Consider the following 18,459-nt stretch of genomic DNA (forward strand, 5'->3'; position numbering starts at 1 on the left):
GCTGGTTCGAAGTGAGATTGGTTGCGCGTGTTGACCAAAGACTTTATAACGGATTTTCAATGTATAGGTATAACAGTGATCAATAAAATACTTTGATGAATGCTCAATTTGAGCAGTAGACCAGAAAATGGACCCATGGCTTATGTAACTGTGTGAGAAAGACAATTTTCGCGAATACGTCACCTTATTTTTGCTAACGATAACAATTTTTATTCAGTAGTCGAAAAAAGTTTCAGTAAATACATGAATGCATAAAGTAAAATTACTCAAATTATACGCTCTTATTAAATAATTGCGATTACATTAATTGCCACAAGATTAACTTTTACTTAACCTGGAGGAGATGGCTCTAATGGTCAAGTGTAATTATAATGATCAATTTAACTTTCCCACAATTCCAACATTTTTAAAAAGGTTATCAATATGGCACAGTCGCGTGCATCACGTAACAGTTGCAAAAACGTTTTAAAACAACAATAAGTCTTTTTTTTAGTGTATTTACCATTGCGAATAAGTCTTTATTGCAACATGGCGTGCTCCACGGTCGGTATCAAATATAGCACAGTACATTCGAAACAAGTCACCCCGCCAAATATTAATAATCATAATCACCCGGTTCAAATAAATAGTAGGAGCATAACTTTTAGTACTATCACATTACAACAATACAAAGGAACATGTCGTGGCAAACATTGGTATCAAGTAATTAATTCACAATGCCAAGTGCAATATGTAACAATCAACCACCTAACGTACGTCACTCGCCCCCAGATGAGGCACCCTGTAAATACACAGTTGCAAACAAAAGCGAAATGTGCTGCAATAAATTCAATTATAAATTAAAATGTAGTTCTGCATACCTTGTATTGGGTATCGCCCCTAAGGGAACATACAGTATCTAAATATAAATAAAAACACGTAAATCGGTCAGTAATTCCCAGTAGGACCAGTATAGCAATTTGTATCTGGAATGTGTTATAAATGGCAATAATCAATGCTGTACGAGAATAAAGTTAAATTGGCAAATAATCGAACACGATCATATCATTATTAGAGGGATGCAATAGACGTAAAACGAGCACATCACCTTTGTAATTGTCGAAGCTGCACTCACTATTCGCAACGTAAATATTTACTTCTGGTCTCAACAAACTTCTGCCGCATTCTCCTCCTTTTTTTTTTAAACAAATCCTAGACGAAATTTGAACGTGCTCCGAGACGGGTCGATACGGATCATTAAGTTTCCTCGCATAGCGTAATATTTGACACTTTTATTGTAAAGTATGGCCCATTTCAATGTAGAGCAGAGAAGAAAAAAACACGTGTTCCACGAAAACGAAACACAGCGCAATCTTGACCTTTTTCGTCGCGCCAGGCTCGGATTCGGGAATATTTAAATCGAATTTTAGCGGGCTAATTCGGTTCCATCACATGACCTTCAATGTTTACAGACATGTCTTTGACAATGACTAACATACACATTTAAAGCGTAGAGGAATTATGCCTATTAATTTTTCACATAGTATAAGAGACGATTAACAGGAATCTTATTAACTCGACTTCTGATGGTCGATTTTGCGAGTTTTTAAAAGACGTAAAAATCTAAAACTTTATACGCATACAAGAATAGTTTAATTTGTATCACAAATATAAAAACTTCACTTAATTAAAAAACTGTCGCTTTCACCCCTATCGTCCGCCACTGATATCGGACTGCCGAATACTTCCATACTACCCTTGGATTGGCGCCCGACGTCCAGTTTTTCTAGGCTGTTTCTTTGAGATGGCGCGTCCGGTTGTTTAGTTGGAGAAGGAGAGTCCAGATTCCATTCGCTGCTGTAGACCGACGCCAGAGACGCCGGGGTTTCTGGACGTTGAGGGCTGTCCACGTGAGCGCGGCCGTTGGTGGGTTTCGCCATTGAGAAGCGGCGTCCCGACGGTGGCCGAATGCTAAACAGAAACAAGATGTTGAAATCATCATAAGAACACTGGTGTAAATACAAGAACAAGGCGCGAGGGACGACGACGACACTTCCTTCGACCTTTATTTGAGGGTAAGAGCTTTAATCTGTGAACCAAAAGTGAACGTTTAGCACACTTTCGTAAGAGGTTTCACCGGGACTAACGTTGCGAGGTCAAATTTCTTTGGAGCGAGTTCCTGAGGCGAGAGTATTCCGGGGGGAGCAATACCCTATGTGCAACTACTCTTAGGGTCGATGGCGAATTAGACCGGGAGATGGTGACACTTTTTGTGGTGTGATTTGCTACAAGTGTGGCGACCATTCAAAGGATTAATTAAGTATCATGGATCAAAGTGGAGCATGAACTTTCGGAAAATCTAAATGCCATACTGTAGCAAATCACCCAAAATTATTAACAAAAATGACATCTTTGCGCAGGTATGGCGGCTATCCGGGCCCGTCGGTGCGGTATGGCAGGTTGATTTTCGTGAATGACTGATTGAGGACTTGATGCTCATAAAAAAATGAGCTTGTAGCAAATCGCCCAAAAAAAAAACAATCGACACGTTCAAGTGAGTATGGCGGGCTATAAGGCCCACCGGAAAAGTAGGGCATTTCGTTTCCGTCATTTGTTTTGTCACCGACTACCAGAAAATCCAAAGAATTTTGTGTAGCAAATTTTCCGACATGTTTAAACAATCGTCACGCAATAACGGCCCCACTCCCAGAGAGTTAGCACCATTTTCGTTTTGAGGAGTATTTAATTAATCCTTTGAATGGTCGCCACACTTGTAGCAAATCACACCAGAAAAAGTGTCACCATCTCCCGGTCTAAATACTTCAAGCGTCGAATCTTTCCCTCTCTCACTCTATTTCTCGCGCTTGCGCTCTACAGTCTACTATAGTATTTCATATCCTCGTACTTCTTAAGTCTTTAGAGTTAAAAGGGAGGGAAGTTAAAATCGCCGAGGGCTAAAAATTGTGTGGGAAAGTGTTTCCGGGGAGTATCCCCTCACACGATAGTTTCACTGTCATTGCAATGGTAGGTACTACCCACATTACTGCGATTACTCACTCGAGATCCTCGGGATTGGCCGACTTCGAGCTTTTCGCACGGACTGGGTTGTTGACCGCCTTTGAGAGGTCCTCCAAGGAGTTGTGCCTCCGATGCGCGCTAGCGTGATAAAAATCAGTGCGTAAAGTACCGTACCGTCGCTTACCTAGCACCGATCTGCCTTTTATCGAGCTCCTTCTGAATCACCTCTGGTAGCGTGATCTTTCCCATGGACTAAAACGTTACGTCCGTTAGTGAAACTTCGCAAAGGCGCGCTTACCGAACTCAATGAGTTTTCAGTCGGATTAATCCAGATGTTCGTGGCCGACAGGTCCAAGTCGACGAATGACCTATTAAGTGTGCTCGCCGAAGCACTGGTTTTCACCGGTAACAGTGGAGAACGGCAGCATACTCTGCAAGTGAAATTAAACGTGACAGCTACCGGGGAGTGCCACTTACGAGTTGACTTCCTCGAGCTTCTTCAGCAGCCTTTCGTTATCTCGGCACACGAGCTCTTGGTCTCTCATCAGGATCTCTCGCGAGACGAACAGTTCGGTGTTCTCCTTTCGCAAGGCCTCATTTTCGGCCACGTATAACTTTACAAGGTCTATAAGCTGGGGCCCCTCCAGCTCGCCCAGTTTGTCCAAATCGACTTGGACCGACGACGCGCTACGTTTACCGCCGAGCGACTCCGATGGGGATCCTTGCAGATGTAGCGCTGTTCTTAGGTGTTCGTTTTCACTTTGCAAAACGCCGACTTCCCGTTTCAAAGTTAGTATAAGCGCCTCCCGTGGATCCTAAACAATTAAAGACCGAAACTAAGATGTCTAATACCTCAGGGACGTATACCATCAACACGATCGGTTTGGTTCTGATCCTTTTCGCTCTTGCCGCGTATCTTAGCGTATTGATCGTCTCGCACAAATTGGACATTGCAGGCGAAATGCACGCGATCTGTAATTACAGCGTAATAAACTGGGACAATTTTAGTTTGGTATCTACTACCATAAGCGTAACGCCGTTTCCGGCCAAGGAGTCGGCCAAAAGTTTCGTGAGCTGTGAATCTCGGTAGGGAATGTGATTATTTCTGCGCTTGTTGTCGCTGAGCGACGCGATGCAGTATCCTGAAATGTCAGAAACCCAATCAAGGAAAGCGTCAATAAACGTGATGGAAACGCGAAAAGGTTACCTAAAACCATTAAGCTTTTATTAATGTTGTTGGCCTCCTCTAAGGTCTTTCCCTCGCTTTGCGTTTTCTTCGTCATCTCACTCCCGGCGAGATCGACGAAGTTAATTTTGCCCGATCTAGATATGAAGACGCCGTTCTCGGCGGGCTGCTCGGACGTTATGTGAACCGTTAGGATCGTATGACTTCGACTGCAAGAAGTTCAATTTTTACACGCCGCATTTTCGCAGGAACTCGCTTACCTCGAGTAGTCGTTCATGTTGTGACTTCCAACGGAACGGTTCCTCATTCCTTCTTCCAAAACGGCGGTGAGATCGTCCAGCTCCTCGCAATCCACCGTGAAGAGGTTTTCTACGAAAAATCCGCGCGCTTTCTTACTCCATCGCACTGCTAATGGCTTCCTGGCGCTGCCGGGATTTAGTAGGTCGATTACCTACAATCAGAAAATTAAAAATGAGGTCATTGCTAGTTTCTAATTTTAAAAGCGAGTTCGTAGAAATACAATCCTTTTCTTCGAACTCACATCGCCCCTGTGGCCTAATGGATAAGGCATCGGCCTCCTAAGCCGGGGACTGTGGGTTCGAGTCCCACCAGGGGTACGTGCGTTTTTTTTACAGACGTTTATACAGGGTGTTTTTTGGGAGCTTTAGTTAAACGTTTCTGGGAAAGTAAAATAGGTAGGTTTTTGAAAATTTGTACTTAGGAGTTACGCTGAAGGCCGAATCTATGTAAAATATTTTCAAAATGGCCGCACTTCCGGAAACACTTCCATCCCTATTTTTTATTGCATTTTTGGATTCTACGTGAAATTTCAGTTCTTTTGATATCTGCCATTTATGGTTTTTAAGTTATTTTGACTTTAAGAAAAAAAATGGCGGATGCAGATGGTACCTTGATAATTGATTACTTGAAAAAGGTTATAGTCATGGCAACCCATTTTTATCAGTGCATAGAGAATGAATAGGGCTTTCTTTTAGTGTACTTAAAAAAAAGTTAAGTTGCGTACAACCGCACCTATGGAAATCCAAATTTAAGAAACTTCAAAGTCTATAAACTCAGTTTTTTTAAATGGAATGACCATGTTCTTAATATTGCATGAGATAGAGAATCGAAATTGGCATATTTTGACTATACATGTTCCTATTATCCCTGATTTATTCCCATTTCATTGAATTGATCTCGGAATTGATGCCATTTTTTTCGCATTTTCTTTTTAGTAGTTGGCCATGATTTTATAACAATCGAATTTTAAACAAATCAAGGAATGGATTCTTTAATACCATTGATTCTAGTTCTAGTCTAAATAATTCATTAATAAATAACTCATTTATTAAGGATATAGGACGGAAAATTTTTGAAAAATTTGTTAATCTTGCATTTGCAATTCAATTCATTTTCTTAAATATTCTCTTGTAGAGCTTTGTATCACATGTGCTTCAACCGTTTGTAGTGCATTAGGGGTACAAAATTTCCAAAATTCATACAATTTCGTTCCAGTTTTAGAATGATTGTACGGAAAGCACGCGCCGCGATTCTGCCCATTTCACCATAAATAACAATTAAATTCCAAAATAGGTGAAACCACTGCGAGTCATTTTTCGATTTTTGAAAAACTTATGTTAACCTATAACAGTGGGTGATGGATTAGTGTCACTAGATTTGTTTAAAATTCAATTGTTATAGAATCATGGCCGACTACTAAAAAGAAAATCCTAAAAAAATAGTGTCAATTCAATAAAATGGGAATAAGTCAGAAACTGTTAAAGATAGCTATAGGAACATGTATTGTCAAAATATGCCCATTTCGATTCTCTATCTCATGGAATAGTAAGAACATGGTCATTCCATTTAAAAAAACTGAGTTTTTAGTCTTTGAAGTTTCATAAATTTGGATATCCATAGGGGCGGTCGTACGCAACTTAACTTTTTTTTAAGTGCACTAAAAGAAAGCCCTATTCATTCTCTATGCACTGATAAAAATAGGTTGCCATGACTACAACCGTTTGCAAGTAATCAATTATCAAGGTACCATCTGCATCCGCCATTTTTTTTCTTAAAGTCAAAATAACTTAAAAACCATAAATGGCAGATATCGACATATGGGTATCAAAAGAAGTAAAATTTCACGTAGAATCCAAAAATGCAATAAAAAATAGGGGTTGCCATTTAAAATAACGAAGTTACTATCTACTTCCGGTGTTTCCGGAAGTGCGGCCATTTTGACAATATTTTACATCGATTCGGCCTTCAGAGTAACAAATTTTCAAACACCTACCTATTTTACTTTCCCAGAAACATTTAACTAAAGCTCCCAAAAAAACACCCTGTATAAATTTTTCTGTTCGGTTGTATATGAAAGTATGTCGCTTTTAAGTTTTAAAGCAATTCTTGTCCGGCCCCACTTCTGCGGTTATGAACTACTTTTGGGGGAATTGTCTGCAGTAGGTAGCCTATACCCCGAAGGTCTGCCAGGCATAATTTCAAACAGTTCCAAGATTGGGTTATTAGTTCAAAAGTTACAGCCCTTTGAATTTTTTTCTAGTCTATAACTTTTGATTGAGAAGTCTGATCGAAATAGTACAAATTGATTTGGATTCTACGCACCCAAATTAATAAGAAAAAGTGTTTTCCCGAGAATTATTGGTGTAGTCGATTTTTGGTAAAAAAAGGAAGGTAATACACTGCCTTTTTTTGAGTCCCGAAGAAAAAATTCTCTGAGATTGATCCGGAAAAAAATTTTTCTTATAGAATGTGGCCCTATCTGGTGTTGGCTCGGGTTTGGTGCACGTTGAAGGCGGCTTCGACCACAGCTGGGGGAGGCGGCAGTGCGAGGTCTCGGTAACGACGGAACTGGCCCCACCACTGCTCTCGCCACAGGCGTAGTTTCCCCCGTTGATGGCATTGACTGGGTCGGTTTCTGGTGGTGTCATAGTGCCATATAGTGCGAATGCTAAGGTCCCACAAGCCAGCAGAGCCATTTTAGAAAAATGAAGGACGAAATACATCAGAATTATAGGCTGATTATAGGCCCTTTTTGAACACTTGAACAAATTTTCAGGCGGCATCCTTTAAACAAAAAAAACTATCATCCAGATCAGTTTGATTTTGCCCCTCATGGTAGCCCAAAATCACTTTTCTTAATTTTTAGCGCATTTTCCAAGGAAGTTGAGCGCATGAAAGCATGAGTGTACGGTCTGAGAAAAGTTAATTGAGTATTTATAGCATAGTGCCTCCAACTTCGTTGACCTCGACCTCTGCTATCAGTACGACTTCACAAAAATACTGACTTGGACTTAGATCAGTCGAGAGAATACAAACAATAAGATGAAGCTCCCTTTAACAATTTTGTTCTTTTGTGGTCTACTACAGGTAGGTCAGACCATATTCAATGGTAAGACGGATATTGCCCGATTGCTTTATCGCCGTTTCAGATTTCCCTCGCGTTGAAAGATTACAAAGTAGAATCCGATTGGTGCATAGAACGTTACGATCTCAATTCCAGCGAAATCTATAGAATTCATAGCGGCGCCCATCTGCCCCAGGACAGTAAACCTTACTCGACATTTATGGAATGCTTGTGGCGGAAGATTCAATTCTTGGACGGCGACGGAGAACTCAACCTTGCCAAAATTAGGGAGTATTATCGAGTCGCCCAAGAGGGTCACGACGAAGTCGAAAGCGCCAGGAGAGCGGATGCCGTTGTTGAAAGGTGCCGACTCGCAGGGGGCAGCACGCCAGCTATTAGAGCCATTAATATGGGAAACTGTTTGAAGAACAATTAATTTTTGATAAATACATTCATTTTTTGCAATTCTATTCTTCTGATATGATCTCCTCATTTGTCTTTTCCATGGAATCAGGCGGTCTTCAGTGCGTACTTTTATGGGAGACACAAGCTACCGTGTAGATTAACGGGCGATCAAAAATGAGTTGCTGTCGAGTCGCCTTTGGAAGTTCATGTTAAGTACGATTTCTCATGTAAACAAAAATTCCAAAGGTGACTAGACAGACAACTCATTTTTGATCGCATGTATTAGAAATGAACGTACATATGACGTACGTACTATGTACAACGTGACAACATACTTCCCAAAAGTGATTGCTTAGCAGTAAGAAGCATCATTAATTACATTCCACGAAACCGCCATCCACGCGTGATTATAACTAATTCGTTATCGCCATTTTGTTATTGATAGCCAGCCAACTTATAAATACACAGCGTCCCACTTTTAAATCTCCAAAATCAAGATCAACTCCTATACCGCAATGAACGCGTTCGGAATTTTCGCCGCCATACTCTTTCTTCAGGTAAGTTGCTCCATTTTTCCAGTTTAAACGTTGTATACCTACTCCCTAGGCCGCTATGGCGTACAAAGATTTCAAGGAGGAGTCGGACTGGTGCATCGAACGACACGGACTCAGCGCCGACAAAATCTACAGAATCCACAGGGGAGGGCACTTGCCGTCAACCGACGACGACTATCTTACCTTTATCGAGTGCCTGTGGAGAAAAATTCGATTTTTGAATTCGCGCGGCGAACTAAACTTGGCGGAAATTTGGGGGATGTACTACGAGGTCGCGCACGAGATTTACAATCATCAAGTCAGCGCGGTGAAGGCGGATGCTGTCCTAAAGAAATGCAAAGGGGTTAACGGCGACACGCCGGCCCTAAGGGCTGTGAACATGGGGAATTGTTTAAAAAATGTTGCTAATTATTAAATATTTTAAGTGCCAAACTTGGTCACAAAACGTACTCGAAATGATTGCTATTCCCAGTCGGGAGTAATCGATTAGGGTAAAAACCTCTTTATTTGATTAGTGTAAGTGTAGACGCCATGGAAAAGCAGGAAAATTAGGTAATTACTTCTCAGATGGTAACATATGTCTTGCGTATCTGTACGTACGTCTGTGGGACAAAATACGTACATTCGTCCAAAGGAATTCCAGTATACGTAAAAGTACAGCTTGTTAGAAGATGAAAATACAAAACTCCCTCTTCCGAATAAGACTCTATTTTATTGATGAGATTCCAGAAGGTACATACTTACACGGACGTACAAGGAATATACCGATAAATGACATGGTAAAAACGTGATTAAAACAAACACAAAGTACTGGATTCCAATAATCCACCGAAGTGTCTTTTTCTTACATTTTCTTATTCGTCCATGTACATTGTTTCCCTTCTTCTTAGCTTCATATTATTTTTGGTCAAAACTGGCGTCTAATAAAGGATTTTCTATATACCTATTGGGTCCTTTGAAGTCAACGAGGTAAAAAGGTTTTGAGTTAACCTGGCGCATTTGTTTCTGTTGGGTTTGTTTACAAGAAAAGTGTCGGATTCAGCCATGTATGGACAATTTGGACGTCTCATGTCAAGTGGTCGTTCCAAAAGCGGAAAGGAAAAAGACCTATGAATATTATTACATTTTTTAATCTTCGCATTCCGATTCAACGGCATTCTAAAATAAATATGTTACCTATACGCAAACGGGGGCCGTACATACCTGACGGTTTCAATTTGGGCCATAAACCAGACGGATCGGCCATTTTGAGATGCGTGCCATCAAAAAAAAGGTCAGCATGTGTTATTCGTTACTGCCACTTGATAACAAAGGTCAAGTTTCAAGAGGTCGATCCGTATAGATAGTGTTCGTTCTAACTTCGTAGAAGCTAACAAAACAACGGCGCTATAATGAGAATTATCCTTTTGGGTTTCTGCTGGTTGTTGTCTCTGCAGGTGAGTTAACGTTTTTTTAAAATTATGATAACCCCTGCAAGGTCCGGTAGGGATGCCTGATGGCGTTGAGGTCAAGGCGCGATGCCGCCGACAGCTCAGCTCAAGCGTGCGTCACGGAACTAAACCTGGAGGTGGAAAAGATCATGAAGATCAACGGCGAGGACTATACACCCGAAGGAGACGAGGATTACGCAAGGTACACGGAGTGTTACTGGAAACGAATGGGATACCTGGACGACTTTGGGGACTTTATCGCTGATAATCTCAAAAAGATGATCGTTGAGAGTATCAAACTTGACGCGCACACAAAGAAGTCGATGCACAAAATTGCCGAGCTTATTCTGGAGCAGTGTCGGCACTCTCACGGTCCGACGATTGGGCAGAAAGCGATTCGCATGGAAAATTGCATTACGAAATATTACAAAGTCTTCCTCAGAAAATATTCTGAGGCTGAATCGAACGTGGTTAACCATAAATAGTTGCAATATTTAGCTATTAATTAATCGAAATAAAACTAATGCTTACCTTTTCGTTGTAAATCTCCAAAAAACTGGCCTTAAGTATGAAACTGACGTCCGACTTTTCGTTCAGCAATTTGAATAAGTACATAAACGATCTAAACACCAACCCGTGAGCGTCACTGTAAGAGGGCTTCTTCTTGTCGAACTAAAGATTATCGTATGTAGGTCACTAATGGACATCGGGGGTCTTACCAATTTCGGTGGACCGGTCAAAGTGTGAGTTTTTCCACTGCCTGTTTGCCCGTAGCAGAAGGCGGTGCACCTGAAACCCTCGACGGCCATTTCGATCAGCCTTTTTATACCGGAGAACTGGAGGACGTCTTCTTGGGTCGCGGCCGGCTCGAAGACGACATTGTAGGAGAAGAGTTTCGATTTGTGAGCGCTACCGCCGTTGGGGAGGTGTTCCACCTACAACAAACGGAAATATACGTTAACAAGAGATCAACAAACCTCACGTTCTGGACCTTCGTGGACAACTCATCTTCTCTTCAAACGCCTAGGGAACAAAATGTTTTACGTTTTTGAAAATGTTAATCGGCATTTATTTTAAATAATTCCTACCGAACTTAATAATAATAATAATAAGCCATTTATTGGACATACTTCCACCTCAATAATATACAGGGTGGTAACTTGCGTAACGCATCATAGGGATTTCAATGTAAAATTCATAACATGCGATTATTGGCTCCCCAAATTATTTTAGAGCAAAAATGTATTAAGTTTTTTTGTAGGAAAAATTTTTCTACGGCAATCAACCGTATTAGTTTTCAATTTTTTGCATAATAAAGACGGAAAATTGGAAAATTAAAACCTCCATCTTTTTCAATAATCTGTGATGCCATGGAATTTTATAATAGAAAAACTACGCCAATATCCGTCATGCCATGGAATGTCTGCTATAAAACAAATCAAATTCTATCAAAAAGTATTATATTTAGAACAGCGAATTCAATATAAAGAAAGACCAAATTACTAAAAACGGTTTCCTAATATAACAATTTACAATAAATGCTCGAATAAGTTACCATTAACTGCAAGACAGTAACCAAGTCGATCATAAAATCCATTTCGAACTGCTGCTAATTGATAACTAGATATCTTTTTGTTTTAGAAAATTCCATGGCATCGCAGATTATTGAAAAAGATGCGGGTTTTATTTTTCCAATTTTCCATCTTTATTATGCAAAAAATTGAAAACTAATACAGTTGATTGGCGTAAAAAAATTTTTTCTACAAAAAACCTTAATAAATTTTTGCTCTAAAATAATTTGGGGAGCCAATAATCGCATGTTATGAATTTTACATTGAAATCCCTATGATGCGTTACGCAAGTCACCACTCTGTATAATAACAAAACAAGAAAACAATTTAAAAAAAAAAGAAGAAAAGGAGTGTCTTCAGTCAAGAATCTTTCCATCTTGGATTTTTAGCGTTGCGTATGGGTAAACCCAAAGGTACGCGTCTCATATGCCCACCATACATTAGAGATACTTACTTTACCGGCCACTACTCACACGTGCATCCTTGCCAAACGACGAAACAACCTTCTATACTTGACCTATTCTGAAACGAGGACGCTGATGGGCCACTTTCTCTCTGCCTTCCTCCTATCTTCCTCGACAAAACATTGTTAGGAACTAGAGGGGTTCCTTCTACGACCACGATTCACCAGATCTTTACATACGTTAGGTACCAGTTCTCATACGGAACTTACTCTTCATATATGTAAGTAGTTCTAGTGACTACGTATGTGTAACCTTTATTGCGCAGCATAGAATAGTTTACAGGTGCCCTTATAACAAGATGTCAGATCGGCTATAATAACAATAATTAACAGTATGTTGGACTGACGCGCTTGTTACTCAGAAAACCCGCTTCCCAATTAAACTGTCAACACTCTGATATAATCCATAAAATGTAATTGCGGACAGGAACACAATCCACTTGAATGAGTAATGATTTCCAATTACTTCGGTTGCATTATAAGTGTGTATGTACTGGCAAATATGCTTTTTAAACACCTGAATTTTTAATATCGCATGGTATTGTGAAGTTTGGCTATTGCATCTATAAACGTCTTTATATTTGCAGGGGCATAAGTGGTAGGTAAACTTTTTGGTGGTAGTAATATTAACAACCTGTTCATTCGTTAACTACATCAACACTTTTGTATTACTTTGCTTTATGTGTAAGTAGATAAGGAAACGGCACATTGATTATACAGAGACATGACAAGTGATTAGGCTATTATTGATTTATACCCACCAATATTTGTCCATTTCCCGGAAACTGTATAACAGAAATGTCTCTCGCCTTAACTTCCTTGTGGTTTAGAGGCCGCACTCTGGAAGGAAACGCCGATTAGTTGCCTTGCATTAACAAAAACGATTTTTTTTTACCTCACGACAACATTGATATTATCCTCGACTTGGTTGTATCCTGATATTATCCTATGGGAATGACCAGTATCGTCGAGCCTTTCTATACTGCCAGTTCTAAAAGAAAAGTGAGATTAGAGGACGTTTTCGGTACGTTAACAAATGAATCTCTACGGGTGCAATTTCCCGACTCTGTGCTAAAGCCGCCATCTTGGAAAAATGGCGGCCGTTGAGCTATGGACCCTGTTTGCCTCGTCTTTTTTTAGAAACGTCAACCATTTTCTATATCTATCAAGAAAACCTTAAAACAGACTACATTTTATTCGCTAAAAATTGTCCAAGCGAAAATACTATTTCCCTTTCATTTTTCTCATCTCTTCCAACGCACAAAACTAGTGGTTTTAGTTAATTATCTTCCCGATGTGTCCCACGTTTCCATAAAAGAAACAACCATGGAGTAAAAAGCGTAGGATTCGAGCCCCTACCTAGCACCAAACCCATCTGAGCACGCTTGGCGGCTTTTCATGTGGCCTTTGTGTACCACATCCAGAGCCGTCCTTAGCAAATGCGAGGCCTGGAGCGAAATATTTTTGCGGGGCCTTTTTTAACAATGATTTCCGAGGGGGGCGGGGTATGGAATACCCCCGAGGGGAGTGGGTCCTACTCCGGAAATTTTTGCAAAATTATACATGCAAAGTCGTCATTTTAAGCACTTTGAATGACTGTCACGCGGCGAAGGGAGAGGAGGAGATCATGCAAGAATGATTCACTCACCGGCGAGCGCGAGGGTTTGTTCGCGACTAATGACTATGACGTACGAATGAGACTTTCGTTCGTAGGTTTTTTAATTAATCAATAGTTGAACATATTGTGCGGGTAATCAGACAGATATTTTATATACTATATTATACAGGGTGCGCATTATGTATGGAATGTAGTATACAGGGTGTTTTTTTGGGAGCTTTAGTTAAAAGTTTCTGGAAAAGTAAAATAGGTAGGTTTTTGAAAATTTGTACTTAGGGGTTACTCTGAAGGCCGAATCGATGTAAAATATTTTCAAAATGGCCGCACTTCCGGAAACACCGGAAGTAGATAGTAACTTCGTTATTTTAAATGGCAACCCCTATTTTTTATTGCATTTTTGGATTCTACGTGAAATTTCAGTTCTTTTGATACCCATATGTCGATATCTGCCATTTATGGTTTTTAAGTTATTTTGACTTTAAGAAAAAAAATGGCGGATGCAGATGGTACCTTGATAATTGATTACTTGAAAAAGGTTATAGTCATGGCAACCCATTTTTATCAGTGCATAGAGAATGAATAGGGCTTTCTTTTACTGTACTTAAAACAAAGTTAAGTTGCGTACAACCGCACCTATGGAGATCCAAATTTAAGAAACTTCAAAGTCTATAAACTCAGTTTTTTTAAATGGAATGACCATGTTCTTAATATTGCATGAGATAGAGAATCGAAATTGGCATATTTTGATATTACATGTTCCTATAGCTATCTTTAACAGTTTCTGATTTATTCCCATTTCATTGAATTGATCTCGGAATTGATGCCATTTTTTTCGCATTTTCTTTTTAGTAGTTGGCCATGATTTTATAACAATCGAATTTTAAACAAATCAAGGAATGGATTCTTTAATACCATTGATTCTAGTTCTAGTCTAAATAATTCATTAATAAATAACTCATTTATTAAGGATATAGGACGGAAAATTTTTGAAAAATCTAAACAGAGTCGTTCAACTGAATTTCTTAAACAACTTATAAGTCTGGAAATTCAGAAAGGTAATGCGATATCTGTTCTAGCAACAATTCCATACCAAAAATGTTTCAACGAAGTTTTTTATATTTTGCATTGAATTTAATTTGTTAATCTTGCATTTGCAATTCAATTCATTTTCTTAAATATTCTCTTGTAGAGCTTTGTATCACTTATGCTTCAACGGTTTGTAGTGCATTAGGGGTACAAAATTTCCAAAATTCATACAATTTCGTTCCAGTTTTCGAATGAATGTAAGGAAAGCACGCGCCGCGATTCTGCCCATTTCACCATAAATAACAATTAAATTCCAAAATAGGTGAAACCACTGCGAGTCATTTTTCGATTTTTGAAAAACTTATGTTAACCTATAACAGTGGGTGATGGATTAGTGTCACTAGATTTGTTTAAAATTCAATTGTTATAGAATCATGGCCGACTACTAAAAAGAAAATCCGAAAAAAATAGTGTCAATTCAATAAAATGGGAATAAGTCAGAAACTGTTAAAGATAGCTATAGGAACATGTATTGTCAAAATATGCCCATTTCGATTCTCTATCTCATGGAGTAGTAAGAACATGGTCATTCCATTTAAAAAAACTGAGTTTTTAGTTTTTGAAGTTTCATAAAGTTGGATATCCATAGGGGCGGTTGTACGCAACTTAACTTTTTTTTAAGTGCACTAAAAGAAAGCCCTATTCATTCTCTATGCACTGATAAAAATGGGTTGCCATGACTATAACCTTTTTCAAGTAATCAATTATCAAGGTACCATCTGCATCCGCCATTTTTTTTCTTAAAGTCAAAATAACTTAAAAACCATAAATGGCAGATATGGGTATCAAAAGAACTGAAATTTCACGTAGAATCCAAAAATGCAATAAAAAATAGGGGTTGCCATTTAAAATAACGAAGTTACTATCTACTTCCGGTGTTTCCGGAAGTGCGGCCATTTTGAAAATATTTTACATCGATTCGGCCTTCAGAGTAACTCCTAAGTACAAATTTTCAAAAACCTACCTATTTTACTTTCCCAGAAACTTTTAACTAAAGCTCCCAAAAAAACACCCTGTATATCTCGGGAGATATCGAATATATATGAAATTATTCCCATAAATGCCAGCTTTCAGTTGTTTTTATTTCAGAAAACAAATGAGTAAGTAACGAAAAACAATTGAATTTTTTAATTGGCAATGCACCTTTTCATTAGGATCATTTGATAGATTTCTTTCCCTTTTCGATGATATAACATGTTAGCACCCTTATTCAAGAAAATTTTTCACAAAAATGTATCATAATTAGATGAATAAAATTAATCCAGATATCCTACATAAAAATAAAACAAATGAACGTGTACGTTTCTTATTAAACCTTGAAGACAAAACGAAATTAGCAGTAAAATGGTTTTCATCGCAATGAATGTTCAAAATGTTCATCATTCACTGCAAGGCAATGGCATAACCTATCCCAAACAAGTTGTAAATCAGCATATGCATGATTAAAGCGCATTTTTGGTAATACAGATTAGTATTTTATTAGTGAAGTTTAAAATTATCGATCTCACGAGTCATTTTGGCTGCGTTAAATAATTAATTTTATTTAATTTCAATTAAGGGTACGTCTTTATTTTGTAAAACAAATCACAAAGTAAATAATTAAGCTTTTATACTGGTAGCGCTATCTAACGGTAAAATTATAGCACCTCCAAAAACCATATCGAAATTATTTTCTTAAATTATCGATCTCACAAGTAATCTAACTCAAAATACACTAGAGCCTGCACATCTACACTATAGCAGAAAGCTTTTAGTAATAATTTGAGTCTCTAGCTATTGTAGTTGCTAAGATCTCAGCCGGACAGCCAGCCAGCCAGCCATAACGAATATAATAGGGTATTTTTTCAAAAATGCGCTAAAAACTTGAAATAAAAATTAACTTCTTCTACACGGGTGCCAACGTGTTATGTCATTGAAAAGAGAAAAGAAATCAAATGAGCCTAATGAAAATGTGCGTTGCTATTTAAAAAAATTCAATTATTTTCGTTATTCATTTGTTTTGTGGAATAAAAGCAATGGAATGCTGCTTTATTATGGGAAATAAAATGTTAAACAACTTTCATAATATAAAAAATTGTTGTATACATTCGAAATATATACTATATTCCATACATAATGGGCACCCGGTATATTTATATATTAAAATATTATTATATTATTTTTATTTTCATTAAATCAAACCTTATATTTATTTTCAGCGCGAGGACTGGAGCGGCCGCTCCACCCTCCATCATGATACGGTAATCGAATTACCCCCAACAATGGCAATTAGTGGATTTTCTGCGAATAATTGATCTAGATATCGTTTTAACACATACGATATGGTAAAAAAGACATTTCGTAGATCGAAGTCGAGATTGCAAAGAGAAACATAAACAATTGATGGCGATTGTGCGTGCACTTCAAATTTAAATGCCGCAACTGAGGGCAAAAATCAATTTCGGATAGATGCACGCGACGATGCCAATGTAAAATCGTAATTTATATTTGCCTACGAATGTACAAACAAAATGATGAATGGGCCATTATAAAAATTGTGTCTATGAAAGATTAATTCGCCTAGATACTTTTATAACTTGACATTGAAGATTATACGTAAACTTATTGATTACTAAATAATTTTCGGGGGTTGTTTAATGGGGATACCCGATATGAGTGATTAATTTATTAGACTTCTCAAAAAAACAATTCTAAATTTTGTTTGTGATATAAAAGTATAACGAAAATGTCACCAGAACAAAAAAGAGGGAATGGAATGAGAAACAAATAATGGAAGGAGGTAAAAGGGAAATAAGAACGGGGGCAAAAGACACAAACAAAAGATAGAAAAGATGTCAAAGAAATAAAAAAGGAAAGAAGAGTAACAAAAATCACACTACCAGAAAAGTAACAAAAGAAAATGGCAAAGAATATTACAACCCAAGGTGGAATAAAAGGGCGGAGAAATAGCTGGCAGAAAGTCGCAGGCGCGTTCCGTATCCCGAAAGGCATCCGTCGGAACAGGTAAATTTCAGAGGGTGGAGGAAACGGATAATGATCTGGGCGAGTTATCAGATTTATTGGCACATTTCTGTATTGGTGAACTGGCGGCCGTTGCAGTTCGTCACTTTCGGCGCTGACTCTGGTGCCGATGTCCAAGAAGCCTGTACCATTATGCCCTAGTACGAATAGAAGGCCGATTAGGCGCAATGGTATTTGGATAGAGAAAATCGAACCCGTTCGGGGGTTGTTTCCAAACATCTGCTACCTTCCACCTCAAACATTTAAACTCGGCCTTTATCTAAATTTAAAGGACCACCAAAAATATTCCGATGACGCCATTTCGCCCATAAAAAATTCACCCAGTTCATAATAAATAGCGAGCGTGGTTAACTCTGCAAACGTATAAGATCGTCGTCGGTTTCCCGCACGCGACCAGTGAAAAACTCCAACCAATTTCCCTCCTCACTTCAATCAAACAGGTGTGAAAATCGTTTTGTACTTTCACGATTGGAACACGCCCGGCGGAGGGGAAAGGTTTTGACCCAAAAATGCTGCGACAAATCAATAATCGACGTAATACACGCGCAGAGTTGAAGGTTAAGGTGTAAACCTAAACATTTTCATTTTCTAGAGGGAAGTGAAAGGACGGCAGTTTTTGAGGTCGAAAATTCGGAATAAAAAGCATTATCTTGATGACTGTTACATATTTTACCCGTTTGTGTAAATTTGTTCCTTGTATATCTATCGTGTAGATCTGGCTAGCTGTAATTAAGCTACAATGCAAGCATTGAAGACATATATTG

General features: G+C 38.6%; 5 protein-coding genes and 1 non-coding gene across 9 annotated transcripts in view; 5 read left to right on the forward strand and 1 right to left on the reverse strand.

Moving 5' to 3' along the window:
* Nucleotides 1-18,459, forward strand: part of LOC116180612 (sex peptide receptor-like) — a 561,029-nt gene that overhangs the window by 404,415 nt on the left and 138,155 nt on the right. The window lies entirely within an intron of this gene.
* LOC116180767 (kinesin-like protein KIF12) lies at nucleotides 1,596-12,978 on the reverse strand (the record flags this gene model as incomplete). The annotated part of the gene is made up of 13 exons (XM_031500892.1): nucleotides 1,596-1,950; nucleotides 3,037-3,135; nucleotides 3,182-3,249; nucleotides 3,296-3,428; nucleotides 3,475-3,812; nucleotides 3,865-3,969; nucleotides 4,021-4,139; nucleotides 4,205-4,392; nucleotides 4,444-4,634; nucleotides 10,468-10,608; nucleotides 10,656-10,871; nucleotides 12,732-12,810; nucleotides 12,866-12,978. Coding segments are annotated over 13 exons (2,082 nt in total), but the record flags the coding sequence as incomplete, so codon positions are not given.
* Trnar-ccu lies at nucleotides 4,728-4,800 on the forward strand. The gene has a single exon. It is a non-coding gene; the product is annotated as a tRNA-Arg (tRNA).
* On the forward strand, nucleotides 7,420-8,012 carry LOC116180633. The gene is made up of 2 exons (XM_031500718.1): nucleotides 7,420-7,570; nucleotides 7,633-8,012. Exons 1-2 carry the CDS (start codon nucleotides 7,526-7,528, stop codon nucleotides 7,981-7,983), a joined length of 396 nt encoding a protein of 131 aa, XP_031356578.1. The 5' UTR covers nucleotides 7,420-7,525; the 3' UTR covers nucleotides 7,984-8,012.
* Nucleotides 8,305-8,955, forward strand: LOC116180632. Its single transcript, XM_031500717.1, has 2 exons — nucleotides 8,305-8,509; nucleotides 8,559-8,955. The coding sequence occupies exons 1-2, from the start codon at nucleotides 8,468-8,470 to the stop codon at nucleotides 8,919-8,921; spliced, it is 405 nt and encodes a 134-aa protein (XP_031356577.1). The 5' UTR covers nucleotides 8,305-8,467; the 3' UTR covers nucleotides 8,922-8,955.
* Nucleotides 9,785-10,471, forward strand: LOC116180630. Its single transcript, XM_031500715.1, has 2 exons — nucleotides 9,785-9,942; nucleotides 9,993-10,471. The coding sequence occupies exons 1-2, from the start codon at nucleotides 9,898-9,900 to the stop codon at nucleotides 10,419-10,421; spliced, it is 474 nt and encodes a 157-aa protein (XP_031356575.1). The 5' UTR covers nucleotides 9,785-9,897; the 3' UTR covers nucleotides 10,422-10,471.

The sequence above is a fragment of the Photinus pyralis genome, unplaced genomic scaffold (genome assembly GCF_008802855.1).
Source record: "Photinus pyralis isolate 1611_PpyrPB1 unplaced genomic scaffold, Ppyr1.3 Ppyr1.4_LG9, whole genome shotgun sequence".
NCBI classification, from domain to species: domain Eukaryota; kingdom Metazoa; phylum Arthropoda; class Insecta; order Coleoptera; family Lampyridae; genus Photinus; species Photinus pyralis.